Source organism: Cantharellus anzutake (genome assembly GCF_015039405.1).
Source record: "Cantharellus anzutake strain C23 chromosome Unknown EI90scaffold_190, whole genome shotgun sequence".
NCBI classification, from domain to species: domain Eukaryota; kingdom Fungi; phylum Basidiomycota; class Agaricomycetes; order Cantharellales; family Hydnaceae; genus Cantharellus; species Cantharellus anzutake.
Genome location: NW_024067140.1, coordinates 72,028 through 92,529, shown reverse-complemented (window position 1 = coordinate 92,529; position 20,502 = coordinate 72,028). Strand labels below are relative to the sequence as shown.

Below are 20,502 nucleotides of genomic sequence, written 5' to 3'. Positions count from 1 at the left end.
TCTAATGGCGCTGGTGCCATTATGGTTTCGAATTTCTCTCTCCACCACTCCCTGAGTATTTCAAACTCGGGGTTGTTCATGGAGAGACCTTCCAGATGTGGTACATCTGGAAGTTCTAGTCCTTCCAGACTAGGATTGGGCCAACCTTCAGGGTACTTTCTTTTGATTACCCTGAGGTGTGTTTCAATCCCGCCTCCCTGTCAGGGGGGCTTCTTTTTTGGTTGTTCTCGAGCTCTTGCTCAAGTTTTCCATCCGTGTGATCTTGTCACACAGTCTTTGCTTATTCCAAGGGTGTCTATGTTGCCCTTGTTCACCGTTCTCACTTTGTGGGACCAGAAGTCTAAGCTTGCCTGGTTTTTGTTTAACCTGGGGGCACCGAATATGGCATCGTATCTATCAATGTTAATTACATCAAAGTAGTGTTTTTCTACATGGCCATTAATCTCAACGTTCATGTTTGTTCCGAACAGGATCTGTGATCTTGTTCCTTTCGTCCCCATTTGAAGGATGACTGGGTTCTCCAATTGGAGAATTGGGATGTGGACCGCATGCACGAAGTCCAGCGATAAAGTGTCCGTTCCGGCTCCACTATCGAATAGCGCATAGGCTTTTATGCCTGCTATTTTTATGTGAGCTGTCAGCATTCTCTTTGTTGAGAGCGGTCTGTTTGCGGGGTATTTTCCCGCATCTTTTGAGATGCGGAATTTCGCATCAAACAAGGGGGACTGGGTTTCAATGGACTTTTGGTCCTTCTTCCCTTTGTCCTTGTTTTCCTTGGGTACTTTGGTGTATTTCCCCAAGGCGTCTTTTCTTGGTGCTTCGACCAAAGCTTCAGCGACTTTTTCGTCTGCCATGTTTTCTAACTGGCATGCTACAGCCAGTTTGATTTTGTAGTTTATGTCGTTGTGATCGACGACTGACATTGGGCCCATCCTTATGGTCCCGACGTTGACTTCCTCACCCTCTGGGTTGGGTGAGTATTGAGGTCCTTTGTATGGGTCCTCTACTTTGAAGCTTGATGCTTCGGAGTTACCAGAGTTGTTCTCTGGTTTCTCCTCTGATGAGCCTTTTGACTCTTCATCCATTGAGGTCGCGATCTCCATGGCAGCTATGCACCTTGGTTTTTCATCGCTTGTTACATTGTGTCTTGGGCAATCTTTCATTTGCCCTATTTTGCCACATTTGCTGCAAATTGGAACTGACTTTTGGTCAGTTTTCCTCGAGTTTTTCGAGGATGTATCCTCTTTCCATCTGGGTTTCAGCTCTTCAGCCTTCTTTCCTGATGGGAGGGCTCTACCATGGCTCATGGTTGCCATGGTAGTTGTTCGGGTATAGTAACCTGATTTGTAGGCTGAAGACATCTTCAGCCCATCGATTATCTTGTCTACACGAGATATTGCTTTTAACATCTCCTCATTTGAGGAGAAGTCTGCTCTGATACTATCATGAGCAATCATTTCCCTCTTCCATTCGAGGGGAATGTAGTTTAGGAACCTGGCGTTGAAGGATGCCTGGTCTGGTGGTGTCACCATCTGGGACGCTGCTTTGGACAGTTCTAGGTAGAACTGTTTTAGGCCTTTTTCTGCTTCGTATTTCACATTGTGGTACTTCTTTGTCGCATTCAACACAGCAGAGGCTTTAATGAAAGTTCTCATCAATATGTTGAGAACTTCGAGGAACATGCCCTCATCTCCTCTGAGGGTTTCGTCTCAGAGTCTTATTCCGAGGTCGAACGCAGGCCCCCCTAATCCATGAATCAAGCAGTCCAGGTGGACTTCATTGAATTGGGGACCTTTGCATCCTCACGAGGCGAGGAATCCCAGTAGTTCTGTGAACCACTGCCAGAACGATTCCATGTCGTTCTCCCCTGACCATTTCTTGTCAGGGAATGCCAGCCCATTTTTTAGGGCTTCAGGCTTCACTCCTTCTGGGTAGGGAGTGAGTATTCTCACATCGGCCATTCTTATGGCCTTTTCGTACCATCTCTCCAGGTACTCCTCTTGCTCCCCTGCCTTTGCGGGGTTGCTATCCAATGGAGATCTCTCCTTTGGGGGGGTTTTTGCTGGGGGAAATCTTCCTTGCAGCGTTTCTCTGGGTTCAGGCAAATTCGCCTGAAGTTGTATTTGGATTCTCTCATTGTTTTGAGAGGGTGTGTTTGAGGTAAGTGGACGTTTGGCTGAACCTTTGGTACGTGCCAATTCTCCTCCCAATCTCTGAACGATGCCTTCTTTCGGCATCGTCTTCTCCTATCCTTGGGAGAAGGATCTCCTTAGCGTCTCGGTCGAGTCGCTGATGATATTCCAGTGTGCTTTCACTGGTGGTTCTTTTCCTTTCACAAGTTCTATTTATGTCCTGGACCGTGGTCCAGGGGTGTTTATTTGTTTCCTCACTTTTTTGTGAGAAATTTATTTCCTTCAGCAAGTCTGTCTGTTCGCTGATTTTTTCAGTCAACGCGTCGATTGTGTTGGCCATTCTTTCTAGAGTTATCTCTAGACGAGCCATACTGTTGTGGTTCATTTCCTTGATCTTTTTTTGGATCAAGTTTATCGTGTTTATTATGCGTGATTCCTGGTTTTCCAGGAGGAAGTTTGGTTGGGTGAGCAGGGACTCTCCCCAGTTGACATTACTGCTTCTGGGGGTTCCAGAATGGGTTCTTGGAGTGAACACTCCACGCTCGCTTTGTTTAGGTGAGGCCGTTGCGGAGGGTGCTTCCCTTTCATAGAGGGGTCTGTTTGCTAGTTTTTCCTTACTTTTCTGTAAGGCTTCCTCAGCAAACTCCCTCATTTCAGTTCACCTCCTCTTCATTATCTCGGAGACCTCCTCCGAGGTTGGCGACCTTGCCTTGTCTGGCATGGCGTGTGGGAGTGTAAACAGTGGAAGTTCTTTTGGAGCTTCCGCACTCTGGGAGATCCTGCTCTCAGGGCATATCTTTGCGCCTTCTCAGGCTGAAAGCCTGAGAAGAAGTTGGTCTTCGCTTTCCATCCTCCATTCGGACGGAACCTGGAACAAGTCCAGTAGTTTTTCGGATAGCCGATGCGGGGGCTCTTCCCTTTGTTTCCCTTTGTCTGCCTTTGGGGCTTGAGTTGGGGACGTGAGGGGGGACTCCAGGGGATAGTTGGGCCCTGGAGTTTCCTGCAACTCTATCCGATCAGCTTTTTGGGCTGATCGTTCGGCACTTATGCGTTTATCGTGCAAGGGATCTTCCCCAGCTTGGGTTAGATCAGTATGTTGTGGAGTTCTGGGGGTATTAGGCCCTGCACTTACTCCACATAAGTTTCTAAAACCTTCAGGGGCCAGCCCTGAGGTGGTTTCTAATGCTGGATCGTGTTGATCCTCGTCGTCATCTGACGATGGCTTTCGGTTTGAATCTCCCATGATGGGAGATTGCGGTTTCTTAATGAACCGCTCGTTTCTTTTTAGTGTCACTGCAGATGCAACTTTGCCCTTGTGGGCGTGTTTAGGCGCCATAGGCGCTACCGAGTCAGATGTTAAGAGTTGATAGTTGTTGTGGGTTTTGTTGTAAAACACACCTCATACACTTAAAAACGTGTGAGGTCTTTGGGTAGCTCAGCACACAAGGCCGTAAGTGATACAAGTATGTGTATTTTACAGTGGTGTGTAAGCAGTTACCTGGAGGTTCCTGCTTACCCACATGACTATATGTATCTAATTACATGTGGCTCGGGGTTCGGGGCTATTGCCCCGACAACATGGCACCATCATACCCCCAAATGGGGAAGCTCGCATCTGCAGTGAGAACAAAGGGTGGCTTTGTTAAAAAGCTGCAATCTCCCAATTTGGGAGATAACCTAAACACTGCCTCATCGGATGATGACGAAGACCTGCCACATATTGGTAGGATGTTACAGGAATGGGTTCCGGGGAACCCAACCTGAACCGTTTGGCTCACTAATGGAGGTGGCTGCATAGCCATCGGAGGGAGAGCAGAATGGGATGAGTGTCTGGAAGTACAACCTGTGGGTTGGCCAATGGTAACTTGGCGCTCCTGGGAGCGTACCAGTAGCGAGTATGATGTGGGCTCCTTGAGGGAGCCACCTGGCTGTCTGCTAATGGGGACTTGGTGCTCCTAGGAGCATGCCGGTAGCGGGTGTGCTAGGAGTGGTTGGCTAGTGGTGACTTGGCGCTCAATAGAGCGTACCAGTAGCGTGGGATACTGGGACTCCCAAAGGGAGTCACCCAGTTGGTGGCTATCAGTGACTTGGCACTCACGGGAGCATACCGGTAGTGGGAGTTGTTGGGGAAAGCGGGCTGGTGGACCAGTGCACGGTAGTGGGTGACCGTGGGAAGTGGGACCCGTGGGTGCGTGGCCAGGCATCCTGGAGCTGCCTGGACCATATCCCTCTCCTAAGGAGGTGGGATAGGCTACAGTTCCTGATAGGGAACTTCTGGTTGGATGGGAGTGACTGCTCAACCACCCGGTGGCCTGGTGGAGGTTGGGCATGGGAATGCCCTCCTCGTTGCGGTTTTGTCATGGAGAGGATGAATAGGGAAGTGGACATGGTTCTGAGGTTACAGGTTGAGTTTACAGTGGTGGCACAATGGTGAGGATGTTACAATTGCAGTACAAGGTTTGTGGGTTATATATTCGATAATGAGAAAACATCTCGGCAATTGCCATACATGTCATATGACTTGTATCTATCTAATACAAAGGTTGTAATGGCCAAGGGAAGTCCCTTGGAAATCAACAAATCCCCCAGCCAGCACCAAAACCCAGTGGGAAAGCTTGGCGTGGGGTTTGACAATGAAATAATGGTAGAGGGACCAAATGTTTGAATGTTCAGTCATGGACCATAAGATTCTAGGTCCATTCCTATAACATAGGACCTCAGGGACAAACCCTGAGGATCCCAAAAACTTACATGGGGTAAATGCAGGGAACAATACCCTTAGCACCCCATGTGCCAACATGATCTCTCCTAGAAAGAGAGAGTTCTCACCACTGGGTGAGGAGGCAAACATGTGCACATGTGCTGCCACACTAACAGCCTTAAGGGCTGGGTCAAACATGCCAAAAGAAGTCCCTGAGCCCCACTATCCTCAGGGAACCTCTCACTTGGTGCAAGCACTGACAAAAACAGCAGTAACTCCTGCTGGTGCAGGGGGCCGTTTGTGGCCCCAAGCAATGTGGAAAAATTGTCCACATCGTCTCGAGTCACCCGCATGACATCCAGCTTGCAAGATTGCAGCAAGCCGGTTCACTCCCAAGTCTATTTGACTGGGAGTTACACAAAACCATCAAATGATCACTCCCACTGGCACAGGGAGCCGTTTTTGATTCCAAAAAATGTGGGAAAATCTTCCACATCTCCAGCATCGTCTCGCATTAACCGCGAGACGTCCAGATTGCAATATAGCAGCAATCTGGTTCACTCCCCAGTCTATACGACTGGGAGTTGTCATGAACAACCAAATGACCATTCCTGCTTGTGCAGGGAGCCATTTGGAGTTCCAAGAAATGCGGAAAAATCGTCCACATCTATGGAATCGTCTCGCGTCAGCCGCGAAACTTCCAGCTTGCGATATAGCAGCAAGCCGGTTCACTCCCCAGTCTATGCGACTGGTAGTTGTGGAAATCGATCAAACGACAACTCCTGCCAGCACAGGGAGCCATTTGTGATCGCAAAAAATGTGGAAAACACTTCCATATTGTCTACATCGTCTCACATTAACTGTGAGACGTCCAGCCCGCAAAATCGCAGCATGCTGGTTCACTCCCCAGTCTATGTGACTGGGAATTGTGCAAAACAATCGAACAACAACTCCTGCTTGCACAGGGAGCCATCTTTGATTGCAAAAAATGTGGAAAAAACCTCCACATCGTCGTTACCGTCTTGCAACTATAGTGAGACACCCAGCTCGCCGCCTAGGCGTGAGCCGGTTCAAACCCCAGTCTATAAGACTGGGAATCATCAAAAACCCTCATGGGACGACCCCTGCTTGTGCAGGGAGCCAGTCCTGAGTGGAGGAAATGTGGAAAAAACTTCCACACCACCGACACCACCCCACAACCATTGTGAGACACTCAGCGCTCTGTCTGAGAACGAGTGTACACACTCCAACATGGATATAAAGGCCATGTCATCCAGATCGACACAGACTCACAGGTTGAGCTCACTTCTGGACTGTCCTCAGATGGCCTCGGACCTAGCATGGACACAGCAAAGGGACCAGGTGCAGGAGGATGGGGAAGCTCCCCAAAGTCGATTGTCCAAGAAACTTCTGGACTTTTTCCAGGTCCCATCCAAATGGAGGACAGGAAGTGATGAAGAACTCCTTCTCAGGCTAAAGGCCCAAGAAATAATAGGAGAAAAGGTCAAGGGCAGATGCTTAGAGAGCACAGGGGCTCAGGGGAAGCCACTGCTGCCAAGGCCGAACACAAAACCTTTGCCAAAAAAAGCGAAGTCACCAACTTCGGATGAGGTCACCAAAGTCTGTAGGAGTGCAACATGGCAGAAGGAGCCTAGTAAGGAGAACCCACAAATGAGCGGGCAACCATCAACACCAGGCCCCATCTTAGGCAATAAATGGCCCTCCTCGATCACTTCACCCAGGCAAAGGATAAGTGGAAGTAACCTTCCGAAAAACCCCTCCAGTAATGCTGGAGAGAACCAAACAAACCCTTGTGAAAACTTCACAAGGAAAACTTCCAGCAAAACATTGCTGGAGGACAACTGGCACCTCGAAAGATGGTGCCACAAGGCCACATGGATGGCCAAACTTCTAACTTTCACCCCGCACATAGACAGGGTGAAGTGGGACTGGTTAAATAACGGTCCTACTCGACTCCCTGACACGAAGTGGTCAGGCAAAAACGATACAGAAATTTTCTGGCAGTGGTACACCACACTGCTAGGATTCCTCACATCATGAGGATATAGAGGCACACACTACGATGAAATCCATCTGGATTGTCTCATTGGTGGATTGGCAGAGCCTGCACTCTCACACGGACTAAAACTCCGTGAAGAAGCCCTCCTTAGAGATAAAGGGGGGAAATTTCTTGAAGTTCTCGATACTCTAATGAGGACATATATCAAGGAGCCCGCCACATTGAAGGTGACGGAAAAATACTGCAATGTAAAGTACAATGCAGGAAAAGGACCCAGACAGTCCTACCCAGAACCATCGCTTAATGCTAGGTTTCTGGAAAACATCCTCCCTGAATGCAAGGAGGAAATAATCAAAATGGGATTCTCCTCTTTCGAGGAGATGTTCAGAACAACATCTCGCATGGACGAGATGAAAAACAGGCTGAGGATAGCTCCAGCCTACAGGCCAGAATGCTATGCCAGACACAACCACAAATCGTGAAAAGCCCAACCAGACAGGAAAGGAGAAACATGCAGAGGCAAGAGCCAATGTGCAAGACCCTAAACCCAAATGGAAAGGCGAATCCTCCCTGAAGCAGTCAGGGAACACCGACCAAAGTCTGGTACAAGTACGCAATAATTGCGGAATACCAGAGTGGACAAAGAGCCGCCCTGAGCACCAGTTAGTAGGAGACAGAAACCCAAGGCACAGGATCGCCAGGGAAGTCGATTACAAAACAGAAGGTGAAGTTGGAGACGACTCCGATGAAGAAGAACCAGAGAATATCCCTGGTGATTTCGAAGTGGAGAACACCTCCAACAACTTCGAACCAGAGGACCCAAACAAGGGACCTCACTACTCGCCCAGAAGAAAGGGCAAGGACATCAGTGTTGGGACCATAATAATGGCCCCAAGATCCGACATCATTGAAAACAATGACGAAAAAAATACACTAAAACTGGCAATAAGCCAGACCAAAAAAAGAACTACCAACTCTTTGGTGACAACACCAAAGAGGGATCCCCCTGAGGAAAGTCCCTCAGAAGACAACACCCCCGAGAAAAACACCTCGGAGGGAGACCCACTGAAGGAGGACCCTTTGGAAGAAACCACCCTGGAGTCTCCAGAAGAAGACAAGCTCTGGGTGGAGTTTATACTCGGCTGGCTAGTGGCCACAATCCACCCTCTCCCCAGTAGAAATACTGGGCTGCATCATGCACGATTGGGCAACAAGGCCAATCAGCCCTCCTCATACCTGAAGGAGGACCAAGAATTGGCAGATAAGATCAAGTAGAGATCCTAACTCCCACTTGTGCAGACAACCCAGTCCACGCAATCTTGCCACCAACTATTGGCAGCCTTCCTCTCATACCGAGAGGTTTTTGAAGGTCTACCTGACCATCGACCTATAGTAATATGCTATAGTTTAACTCCTCAGACTGAGGAGACTCCATTGTGTCTGGAAGTGCTCCAGGCCCTCTTTTTTCTTGCCTTGTTTTTTTTTCCTTCCTCTCTGGCTCTTTCCTTGGGAAGGCCATAAACACGGTGAATGAGAAAGTCACCGATGCTTTGGTAGAAACACCAAAGAAACAACCCAGTCCTAGCTCAGAGGAACTGGAACTCCCAGATAAATACCATCTGGAAGGCAATTGCTCGAGGAACCAAACTCCTTGAACTCGCAAACAGGGATAAAGCTGAATAACTCGGCCCAACCTATGCGATACTCATTTTAAATCCATTTTAATTGTAAATTTGCTCCATTTTGAGCAATACAACTTTTGTACTAATTTCCAAAGTCCTAATGCCCCTACAGCATTGGTTTCTCAGACTTTGGTTCTCTATTCCATCTTCTTCATGTTGCAAGTGTGTGACGTTGAATTGCATCGCAGAGCGTGACATTTAGTGTGTCACAGTGTGTGACAGAAATTCCTGTCATGCCTTGTTACATGGCTCCCGACCAAGTAACATCGGGTAAAGCCAAGCAACTCAGCTTAAGTCACCTGACATTCAACATTGTGTTGAATTGGAAGGGCAACTGTGTGGTCTCAGGTTTAACCCCACTTATTAATGGCAGGGAAAAACTCAGATAAACATCCGAGGGATACCAATAGGGGAGAAAACATCCCTAATACAATTCCTTGATAAGGGAATGCTTCCGGTGCCAGCCTGAGACCTCCAGCTGACCACAAACGAAAACAGATCAAACTGGCATTAGAAGACCAGTTGTAAGGAGTCATCATAGGCATCATGCCTATGAACTCGAGATACTCTTGAGACCAAATAACCTAGAGGAAGCTCTAGGGGGGAGTGACAACCTAGAGGAAACTCTAGGGGGGAGTACCCAAACCTGGGAAGTAACCACATCCCAACAGACTTGGGATATGATTCCGTCCAAGGAATTGTCCACAGGCAGACACAACAACGTCCACCTGATCCCATTAAAACAACCATGAATGCATTAGAACTAGCATTCATGTTTCTTCACGAAGTTGTATGACTTCACCAATTACCACACTCGATCGCATCAGATCGAGATTCAAAATTCACGACAACAAGTAGTACAGATACTACACACGATGGTCAGACCAGATCAACGCGACTGGGCAGCAAAGCTGTCAATGGCAGAATTCGCAATCAATGCGAGCTCGAACACATCAACAGGATTTGCCCCATTTGAATTAATCTATGGCCACATGCCAAAGATGTGCCTAACAGCACCACCCGCAGACTACCCAGGAGTGAATGACTTCGCCCAAAAGGCAAAGGAAAACCTAATGGCAGCACACATTGTTGTGGGGACAACTCCGTGTACCGCAAAAAGTCGGATTCTGCGGAATTTGGTCACCAACACGCAGTACATATCCGCTGACGCTCCCGATACTCATTATATCACTATCCAACACGCCATACACTCACTCCATATTTTTCCTTATTTTCCCCATCATTCCCGACAACCCCAAGCAAAACTCCCATGCCCAACCATGCCGCCAATTTCACCCCCTCTCCAGACCTCCATACCCACACTCACAACCCAGCCGTTTTTCCACCCGATAGTGGTGCTCTACCACCCTTCTTCACCCCCGGAGCATTTCCCAGAATGGCAATCCCATACCCGGATAGTTCAGCACGGAGTATACTCTCACGTGGTCTTGACAGCACCTGTCAATGGCCACATCTCAAGAACTACTGCACCAAATGGGACGAATAGGGGCTCGTTGGAAAGCTGGAGACGAGGAGGTTGCTGACGGGAGGATAGGCGGGCGCTGTGGCGAAGCGTTGCGGAGTTAACTTTTACATTTCCCATTTCGGACCCGTTATGATATATTCCCCATTCATTCATATTTCTTTTATTGTTTCTTTGTTCCCAATTGGATATTCATCATTTACGGTTGCCTAACGGCCCGTTTACATTCCCCCAGTCCATTCATTTCACTTCAAACATATATAAACTAGATAACAACTTGTACATAACAAGTTAGTATTGAATAGACCCGTGAAGGGACAAGCAGAAGTTGCATCCAAGTGGCAAAGATGCCATCCACGACCCTAACGCCCCCATTGAGCTAGTTGATAACGTCTAAGACCCCTCTTATCAGAATCCTCAGCCTTGATGTCCAAGAGAGACGTAGGTGAGTGTTTGTTTGAGGTTTTTGCAGACTCGGTAGCACCCACGGACCAAAACCCGGCCCAACGAACCACACCCGCACACACTACCACCCTCCCCCTTCTCTCTGTCTCGAGTCTAGGTGATAGGCCCGTTACAACGTCACGACAATACACAATCGTGCTGCTCAAACAATCCAGGCAAATAAGAAAAGACACCTGGACCTGCCTTTGAGAAAAGGCGAGCTTGCATACTTATCCATGGATAAGTTGAACCTACCCAAAGGGAGGGCAGGCAAACCAAAGCCCCTGTATATAGGGCCTTATGAAACTCTGGAAACATTTCCAGAGACGTCAAACTACATCCTCAAGTTGCCACCACAACTTGAACAATGTGGAGTCCACCCAAGATTCCATGTATCTCGGCTCACACCCCACGAGCCAAATGACCAAGAAATCTTCCCAAATAGGGAAGTAGACATATTTTCGGGGAAGACCCCAATTGCGAAGCAGTAGTTCGCGAAATCTTAAACCACACATGGGTTCACGACGAACTCTGGTTTAAGGCCAAATGGGAGCTAGGGGACACCACATGGGAACCCCTAGGAAATCGTAATGACCTTGTCCGCCTGGACGAGTACCTCACATTACAAAATGTGAGGGAACCGGAAAATCTCCCGATCTAAGAAGATACGGAACTCTCGGCATCACTATGCCCCCAAAAACAGAGGTGGAAAAAGTGAAGCTGAAGGGCGATCACCCACAACCAAGAGCATGGGAAGATTCTGGGTGAGCAACTCGCCTGGACAGCCACACCATGGGCTAGGCGAGTAACTCACCTAGACCATGTGAACCCCAGGCTCACGTGTAAAACCATATGCAGTACAAACTGCACCGATGGCACAACAAGCGCCCTTCCAGGGGCAGCAATTGCTGCTGCAGCCCCAGGCATACTCCCCAGGGAACTTCCCTGGATCGGCCAATTTGGCCCAGATCCGACAACCCAGCCAAATATAGGCTGGGAATCAGCTATTGCATCAGCGGTAGCTGCCCAGACAGGTCAACTTTGTCAGGAGTTGAAAGAGATAAAGTCCCTCGTAGGAGGGAGATGAGGGAGCGACAGCGGCTCCTTGTCCAGGCCGTACAAACGGGCACGGTCTGACAACTCAAGGGTGTCAGATGATGCCTGCGATAATTGTGCCCATTGGAGGCATGAATACAATAGGGCATGCAGAGATGCTTCGGCATCTTTGCCTCTCTGAAAGACACAGAGAGGGAAGTCGACCTCCGGAAGAGGGAGATCGAGTTGTTAAAACACGAGCTTGAAGAGGCACGTGCACTGGCAGACCTCGCTGCCAAACCCATTATGATGGGGGCCTCCCAGGTCAGGGGGAGGGGATATGGTTCCGGGCCTCAGGAGGTGCAACCCCATATGGGGACTAGCGCACCAAGGGGCGGGGCACCGACTATCCTGCCACCCCATGGGCAGGCAACCCTGTCCAGGTTGCATAAGGGCCTGCCCTCAGGAGGGCAAACCCATGTCGAGGGGAGATGGGAAGACGGTAGGCAGCCAATGACAGACCCCCAAAAGGGGACCACTACCAGAGGCAGCAGGCCGCCAATGTCATATCCATCCCTGGCCATTGACCTCCGATCCCTCCGGTCTAACTCCACTCCTTCCTCACTAACCTTGGAGCTCCCGTATTCCACAATCCTCTCGGTACCCCTCGATGGTCACCACCCCCTCCTTTCAATTTATTACCTATGCCTCCCTAAGTACGGAGCCCCGAAGACTTCCGGACAACTCCAACGTCCGCTAGCGCACTCCCGCCTCCGCTGGGCAATACACTCGCCTGCCCTGCAGAGCCCACCTTCAGGCCTATCCCTCCTTTCCATTTCTGGGTTATCACCTGCCTTTCCGCTAACCCCACGACCCGACTCGTCAGTAACATTCAGTCGGCTAATGTTTAACCCCGTTAGCTCCACTCCGTTCAGCTCCGCCATTTGTGGACCTGTCTTCGCTGTAACCATATATATATCCAACTTGTACATACGTTACACTCCAGTAATAAAATCAACTAGAGTTACCCCCCTTCAGTTCTGATTGCCAGTCAGTAAGTTAGGGCACGGACGTGTCACTAGGCACAGCGCTCTTGGCATAAGTCGCTGAGGCCAAAGCCCTCCGCCATGGAGACTCTCCCTTGTCTCGAATCTGGTCTCTGACAGCCAAGTACCATGACACCCTATGGGCAAGCCACCCTACAGGGAAGTGTCCACATGCTTTTCGAGATGGCCAAAGCCAACAAATTCTCGGCCCAACCCAAGCTGAGAGCAAGCTATCACCCCCGGTGATAGTGGACAACACAAGCCAACTCCGAAAGGAGTTGGATGAGACAGAATCCCTCATGAAAGGGAAATGAGAGAGCGAGACAAGCTCCTCACTCAGGCCATCCAAATAGAGATGACCTGATTACTCAGAGGTGCCAAGAAATGCCTATGAGAACCTTGCCACTCAGAGGCAGGATGTGAGGTCTTAGGGTTGCTCAGCACACAAGGCCATAAGTGATACAAGATGGTGTATTTTACGGTGGTGTGTAAGCGGTTACCCGGAGGTTCCTGCTTGTCCACATGACTATATCTATCTAGTTTAGATGTGACTTGGGGTTCAGGGCTATTGCCCTGACATTCTCCCCCCTTGCGTTGCATTTGCGACGCATACAAGGTTGATAGTGAATAGAAACAGAGTTTTAATAGTTGATTTACATTGAGTTTGGAATTATTAATGAGTGTTTCTGTTGTCGCCACTTTAAAGTGGGCGATTTTGTACATGTTGGTGAAAGGAAGAGAGGGGGTTTAAGAAGTGAATGAGTGTGGGCCGTTACTTTGAAGTGAACGGCGATACATTGGTATCGCAGGGAGAGAAGAAAGAAGTGGTGGAGTTTGTCGAAAATGGATTTCGACCCAAAGGTTGTATTTCTTTGGTGTTCCTCACTTGTTCTGTGAGGGTTCGTGTGTAAGTGGTGTTTACACACGAGCGGTGGTGGGTGTGGGTCTTTTGGCGGAGTGGAGATTTCCGCAATTGTTACTTGCGGTTCCTCGCATACAGTATTGTGTGCGGGGCCTCGAGTTGGGGGGGTGTTTTCACGGGTGCCTCGATGGCGTATTACCGTGTCACTCTCCCTTCTCTCAAGGGTGGATTCATTGCCCCGGAGGAGGGTTTTCCTCCGGGTTGTTCATCTGGACATCCGATTGCTGCGTCGGATGCGATGACGTAGCCTGGGCTACATTGTCGGGCTGTGGGCTCGACGAAGTGGGTGCTCCCTGGGTGGGAGCGGGTTGTTGTGTTCCTGAGCTGCTTGGCTCAGGTGTAGAGTACGGTAGGTTTACCGTTCTTCCCGTGGGGAAGGATGGTCGTTGGGCTGGTTGTCCAGCTCGGAGACTTGCGTCTCTTTCCCGGTATTTGGAAGCTTTCGCTTCCCGCTCCGCCGTTCTTGCGGCACGTTCCTCAGGAGTCCTGAGTGGTTTGAACTGGGACTTTAAGTAGGCAGCTTTGCCTAGACTTTCCCAGGAGATTTTTCCCTTGTTCTCCGGGGAATTATATTCCTCCGCGAGTCTTGCGATGCTCGGGAGTCCCAAGAAGTATTTCTCGGTTTCCTTCGCTTTTTCGCGAAGGGTTCTGTGTACCTTGCCGCTTTTAAAGGCGGCTTCAGCCTGTTCGTACCAGTGTACGAATTCTTTCCCACTCACGCTTGTCCACCAAGCGTATGCGGCGTCATGCACCGCTTCTGACCCCACTATTCTCCTCATGGGGAAGTTGGGGTCGATTGTTATGTCGACTGGAGCTTCGACTTTGCCGAACTCGTTGAGTTCGGCGGTCTCGTATAGCATGTGGACACTTCCCTGCAGGGTGGCTTGCCCATAGGGTGCTGAGGTACTCAGTGGCCCGCCGCCTCTGGCAGTGGTCCCCGTTTTAGGGTCTGCCGTCGGTTGCCTACCACTCTCCCTCTTCCCCTCGACATGGGTTTGCCCCTCTGAGGGCAGGCCTTTATGCAACCCGGACAGGGTCGCCTGCCCATGGGGTGGCGGGATAGTCGGTGCCCCACCCCTTGATGCGCTAGTCCCCATTTGGGGTCGCGCCTCATGAGGCCCGGAACCGTATCCCCTCCCCCTGACCTGGGAGGCCCCCGTCATGATGGGTTTGGCAGCGAGGTCTGCCAGTGCGCGTGCCTCTCTGAGCTCGCGTTTCAGTAATTCGATCTCCCTTTTTTGGAGATCGACTTCTCTCTCTGCGTCTTTCAGAGAGTCAAAGATGCCCTCAGCATCTCTTCGTGCTCTATTGTATTCGCGCCTCCAGTGGGCGCAATGGTCGCAGGCGTCTTCTGACGCCCTCGAGTTATTAGACCATGCCCGCTTGGACGGTCTGGACGAGGAGCCGCTGTCGCTCCCTCGTCTCCCTCCTACGAGGGACTTCATTTCTTTCAGCTCCTCACGGAGTTGACCTGTCTGAGCAGCTACCGCTGACGCGATGGCTGATTCCCAGCCTGCATTTGGCTGGGGCGTTGTTGGACCTGGGCCGAATTGGCTAAACCAGGGGTTGATCTGGCCAGGGAAGTTCCCTGGGGAGTATGCCTGGGGCTGCAGCAGCAAATGCTGCCCCTGGAATGGCGCTTGTTGCGCCATCGGTGCAGTTTGCACCGCGTATGGTTGGAAGCCTCTTTGGGGAGGCTGGGGGTGTGCGATGCCTGTTGGCAACGCGGATGGTTGATGGTTCGCAGCACTCATTTGTGCTGCGTGCGTCGTGTAATCCATGGCGCTTATCTGCGCCTGGTGTTGTTGTTGTTCCGGGGAGTGTCAGGGCCCGGCCTCCGTCCGGGGGCAGCCCTACCTCAAAGCTAGACACTTGCGGTGTCCCAGGCAGCCAGGTGCCAGATCCTATCCCAAGCTCCTCAAACTCACTAAGCGGGGATTGAGTTGTCATGTATTATGGAAGGTAGCTACAACTTGCCTAAGCGGGGATTGAGTTGAGAAGAAGGGTAAGTTTCCCTATTCCCCGCTTGGCTGCTATAAAAGGAAATGTACTGTACAGTTCGTAGCGTGACTCTGGGTAGAAGCCGAGCATGTTCCCGCGATGCGGAAAAGGTGTCACATGGGTTAAGGCGAGTTGCTCGCCTTGACCCACGTGATTTTTCCCACGGGTTCGCATGCGGGCTGTAGTTGTGAAAGATGGGAGGATGAGGGAAGTGGGGGGAGGTTAGGGAAGGTGGTTCTGGGGTTGTATGGTCAGGTGTGGTTGCCCTGACAGGGAGCCTTGCTCCCCGGGTTGTCGTATTTCGATATCCGGCGGTTTGTTTGGATCGAACCGAGGGTTGCCTCCCCCAGAGAACGACATCTCGTCGTTATGTTACTCGTGGCGGTGGGAGGGGTCTTCGTTCTTGTGTGCGTGGGATTCGCCGCGGTTGTGTGTTCTTTTGCACGTGAGCCTGTGGTTCACGTGGTCTAGGCGAGTTGCTTGCCTAGCCCATGTGATTTCTTGTACATGGTGTGGCTGTCCGGGCGAGTTACTCGCCCAGAACTTTCCCACGCTCTTGGCTGTGGGCCATCGTCCCTCGGCTTTACTTCTTCCGCCTCCGTTTTTGGGGGCGTAATAATGCCGAGAGTTCCCTGTCTTCTTTGATAGGGAGTTTTTCTGGTTCCCTTACATTTTGTAAGGTGAGGTACTCGTCCAGGTGGACGAGGTCGTCGCAATTTCCTAGGGGTTCCCATGTGGTGTCCCCTAGTTCCCATTTAACCTTAAACCAGAGTTCGTTGTGAACCCACGCGTGGTTTAGGATTTCGCGAACTACTGCTTCGCGATCAGGGTCTTCCCCGAAATCGTAGAATATGTTTACTTCCCTATTTGGGAAGGTTTCCTGGTCATTCGGCTCGTGAGGTGCTAGCCGGGATACATGGAATCTTGGGTGGATTCCGCGTTGTTCAAGTTGTGGTGGCAACTTGAGGACGTAGTTGGACGTTTCTGGAAATGTTTCCAGGATTTCATAAGGCCCTATGTATAGGGGCTTTAGTTTTCCTGCCCTGCCTTTGGGTAGGTTCAGCTTATCTGTGGATAAGTATGCGAGCTCGCCTTTTTTCAAAGGCGGGTCCGGGCGTCTTTTCTTATTCGCCTGGATTGTTTGAGCAGCGCGATTATGTATTATCGCGTCGTGTGCTGCCATGAGGTTTTCCTTCGCTTTTTGAGCAAAGTCGTTTATTCCCGGGTAGTCCGAGAGTGGTGCTGTTAGGCACATTTTTGGCATATGGCCGTAGATTAATTCGAACGGGGCAAATCCTGTCGATGTGTTCGAGCTCGCATTGATCGCGAATTCCGCCATCGACAGTTTCGCTGCCCAGTCGCGTTGGTCTGGTCTAACCATCGCGCGTAGTATTTGTACTACTTTTTGTATCATTCTTTCCGCTTGGCCGTCGCCTTGCGGGTGGAATGCAGTTGTGAATTTCAACTGTACACCGAGTATTCGGTGTAGTTCGCGCCAAAATTTTGACGTGAATTTCGAGTCTCGATCTGATATGATCGAGTGTGGTAGACCGTGGAGTCTTACAACTTCACGAAGAAATACGAATGCTAGTTCTAGTGCGTTCGTTGTTGTTTTTATTGGAATTAGGTGGACGTTGGACGTCAACCTACAGATGATTACCCAGAGGTAATCATATCCCAAGCTTGTTGGGAATGGACCTGTGAAGTCCATGGCTATTGATGACCATGGTGCCTCGGGGGTCGGGAGTGGGTGAAGCATTCCGGGATTTCTCCTGGTGCTTTTCTTGGTTGTTTGGCAAGTTCTGCAAGACCTGCAGAACTTGTGGGTGTCTTTTCTCATCGACTTCCACCAGAAGTGTCGACGGAGGGTTTCCACTGTTTTCTTGGATCCTAGATGTCCAAGTGTTTCGTGGATGCTCTCGAGGATTATTCCCCGAATGGACTTCCTTTCGTAGTTTCCTTTCGGGACTACTATCTGGGTCGTTCCTCCTTCTCCAAGTCGGGTTATCAGTCCGTCTTTTACGGAGAAGTTTTTGAAATTCCCCGGGTTCTCTAGGATTTCCCGGTGGATCTGGCTTTTCAAGTATCCAGATTTTATTGCCTCAATGAGGTCTTTTTCTTCGACTTGTTTTCGAAGGTTCTTTTCTGGAGTTATGATTTCTTCCAGATTTTGGGCGCTCCCCCCTAGAGTTTCCTCTAGGTTATCGCTCCCCCCTAGAGCTTCCTCTAGGGTGTTTTTCGCGCGTATCGCTGCAAGTCTCTTTTTCTCTGAGTTTTTACTCAGGGTACTGCTTAGTAGCAGTTCTTCGTATTCCTCGATTCTGTCGGGAATGATATCTTCTGCATTTTTGTCCAGGTGGATGTCCGCCGACACATAATCGTCGAAATGCAGATCCTCGTCAGTTGACGAGTCGTAGTATCTTGAGAGTGCATCTGCCACTTTGTTTTTGTGGCCTTCCACGTATTTTATTTCGCAATTGAAGCTTGCGAAAAAGGCTTGCCATCTCAGGTGTCTTCCTGAGTTGTGGTTTTTCGCTTTGAAATATTCCAAAGCTTTGTGGTCCGTGATTACTGTGAATTCACGGCCTCCCATGAGGTCGTCTTGCCATCTCATGAGCGCTTCGAGGACACCCAGTGCCTCGAGCTCGTAGGCGAAGTACCTACGTTGTGTGTTGGTGAACTTTTTGGACATGAATGCGGCCGGGCGGCAAGTCTGCCACCTTTCGCCTTGTCCAATTAATGCACCCATGCCCGCTGGGCATGCGTCTGTTATGACCCAGACGTGGAGTTTGGTCCTCTCTTCTTCTGAGAGGCTCTCCGGTGGGTTCCACTGGACGGGCTTCAGGATCGGAGCCCTACATGCTAGATGTTTGATTTCGTCGAAGCATTTCTGGTGGAGTGGTGTCCACCTGAATGTCTGCTTGTTTGAGCAGATTGTTTGCAGTGGTCCTGTGTAACCGCTGACGTTTGGCATGAATATCGATAGATATTCTACCATTCCCAGGAATCTTAGGACTCCTGTGTGGTCTGCTGGCTCTTGCCAGTTGCGGATTTTTTCCATTTTATCCGCTTGAGCGTGGATGCCCTGTTCGTCCACTCGGCTTCCTAGAACGTCTAGGATTGGGGCAAATGGCTGGAATTTTTTCCGGCTTATGTAGAATTTCGCCCCTTTTAGGCGAGTGAATAACCACAATAGTGCTTTATTGTGGTTTTCCACCGAGCTTGTGCTGGTGAATATATCGTCGAACCAGACGTGTAGGCGTCTGCCTACTTCTCCTCGTAGTTCCCAGGTCAGTGCGCGCTGGAAGGTGCAGGGAGCGTTGCAGTCTCCTTGCTGCATCGTGTTCGAGTTGTACGTCCCGTGGGGCGTGGAGAATGTCGTCCTATGGACGTCATCTGGATCCACGCGTATTTGTTCGTACGCGTCCGACATATCGATCTTTGATCGGTATGTTGCTCTGGCAACTGATTCCTGGATCAGTCGCATGTCTGGCATTGGTGTGACGTCGAGGATCGTGTTTGAGTTACGGTTCCTCGCGTCTATTACCGTGCGCAAAGATCCATCTGCTTTGCGGATGCACAGTAGCGGGCATGCTCGCTCGCTGTTCGCGGGATACCACCATCCTGCTTTTACATAGCGATCTATTTTGGTCGCTAGTGCTTCCTGCAGTGCTGCGGGACATCTCGGGGTGTTTTCCCGAAATTTCTTGTTCGGATCCTTCAACGGGATTCGATGGTTCACTTCCCTCAGGGGAGGCATTTCTAATGGCGCTGGCGCCATTACGGTTTCAAATTTTTCTCTCCACCACTCCCTGAGTATTTCGAACTCGGGGTTGTTCATGGAGAGACCTTCCAGGTGTGGTACGTCTGGAAGTTCTAGTCCTTCCGGACTAGGATTGGGCCAACCTTCAGGGTATTTTCTTGTGATTACCCTGAGGTGTGTTTCAGTCCCGCCTCCCTGTCAGGGGGGCTTCTTTTTTGGTTGTTCTCGGGCTCTTGCTCGAGTTTTCCCTCCGTGTGATCTCGTCACACGGTCTTCGCTTATTCCAAGGGTGTCTATGTTGCCCTTGTTCGCCGTTCTCACTTTGTGGGACCGGAAGTCTAAGCTTACCTGGTTTTTGTTTAACCAGGGGGCACCGAAGATGGCGTCGTACCTGTCGATGTTAATTACATCGAAGTAGTGTTTTTCTACGTGGCCGTTGATCTCAACGTCCACGTTAGTTCCGAACAGGATCTGTGATCTTGTTCCTTTCGTCCCCATTTGGAGGACGACTGGGTTCTCCAGTTGAAGGATTGGGATGTGGACCGCGCGGACAAAGTCCGGCGATAAAGCGTCTGTTTCGGCTCCACTATCGAATAGCGCATAGGCTTTTATGCCTGCTATTTTTATGTGAGCCGTTAGCGTTCTCTTTGTTGAGAGCGGTCTGTTTACGGGGTATTTTCCCGCGTCTTTTGAGATGCGGAATTTCGCATCAAATAAAGGGGACTGGGTTTCGATGGACTTTTGGTCCTTCTTCCCTTTGTCCTTGTTTTCCTTGGGTATTTTGGTGTATTTCCCCAAGGCGTCTTTTCTTGGTGCTTCCACCAAGGCTTCGGCGACTTTTTCGTCTGCCGTGTTTTCTAACTGGTGTGCTACAGCCAGTTTGATTTTATAATTTATGTCATCGTGGTCGACGACTGACATTGGGCCCATTCTTATGGTCCCAACATTGACTTCCTCACCCTCTGAGTCAGGTGAGTATTGAGGTCCTTCGTATGGGTCCTCCACTTCGAAGCTTGATGCTTCGGAGTTACCAGAGTTGTTCTCTGGTTTCTCATCTGATGAGCTTTTTGACTCTTCATCTGTTGAGTTCGCGATTTCCATGGCAGCTATACGCCTTGGTTTTTCATCGCTCGTTATATTGTGTCTTGGGCAATCTTTCGTTTGCCCTATTTTGCCGCATTTGCCGCAAATTGGAACTGACTTTTGGTCAGTTTTCCTCGAGTTTTTCGAGGATGTATCCTCTTTCCATCTGGGTTTCAGCTCTTCCGCTTTC

General features: G+C 50.1%; 2 protein-coding genes across 2 annotated transcripts; both read left to right on the top strand.

Moving 5' to 3' along the window:
- Positions 1-6,156: 6,156 nt before the first annotated feature.
- On the top strand, positions 6,157-6,894 carry EI90DRAFT_3023047 (uncharacterized protein; the record flags this gene model as incomplete). Its single annotated transcript, XM_039057848.1, has 1 exon — positions 6,157-6,894. One exon carries the CDS (start codon positions 6,157-6,159, stop codon positions 6,892-6,894), a length of 738 nt encoding a protein of 245 aa, XP_038908009.1.
- A 415-nt stretch (positions 6,895-7,309) lies between these two features.
- Positions 7,310-8,128, top strand: EI90DRAFT_3137461 (uncharacterized protein; the record flags this gene model as incomplete). The annotated part of the gene is made up of 1 exon (XM_039064852.1): positions 7,310-8,128. One exon carries the CDS (start codon positions 7,310-7,312, stop codon positions 8,126-8,128), a length of 819 nt encoding a protein of 272 aa, XP_038908008.1.
- Between the last annotated feature and the right edge of the window lie 12,374 nt (positions 8,129-20,502).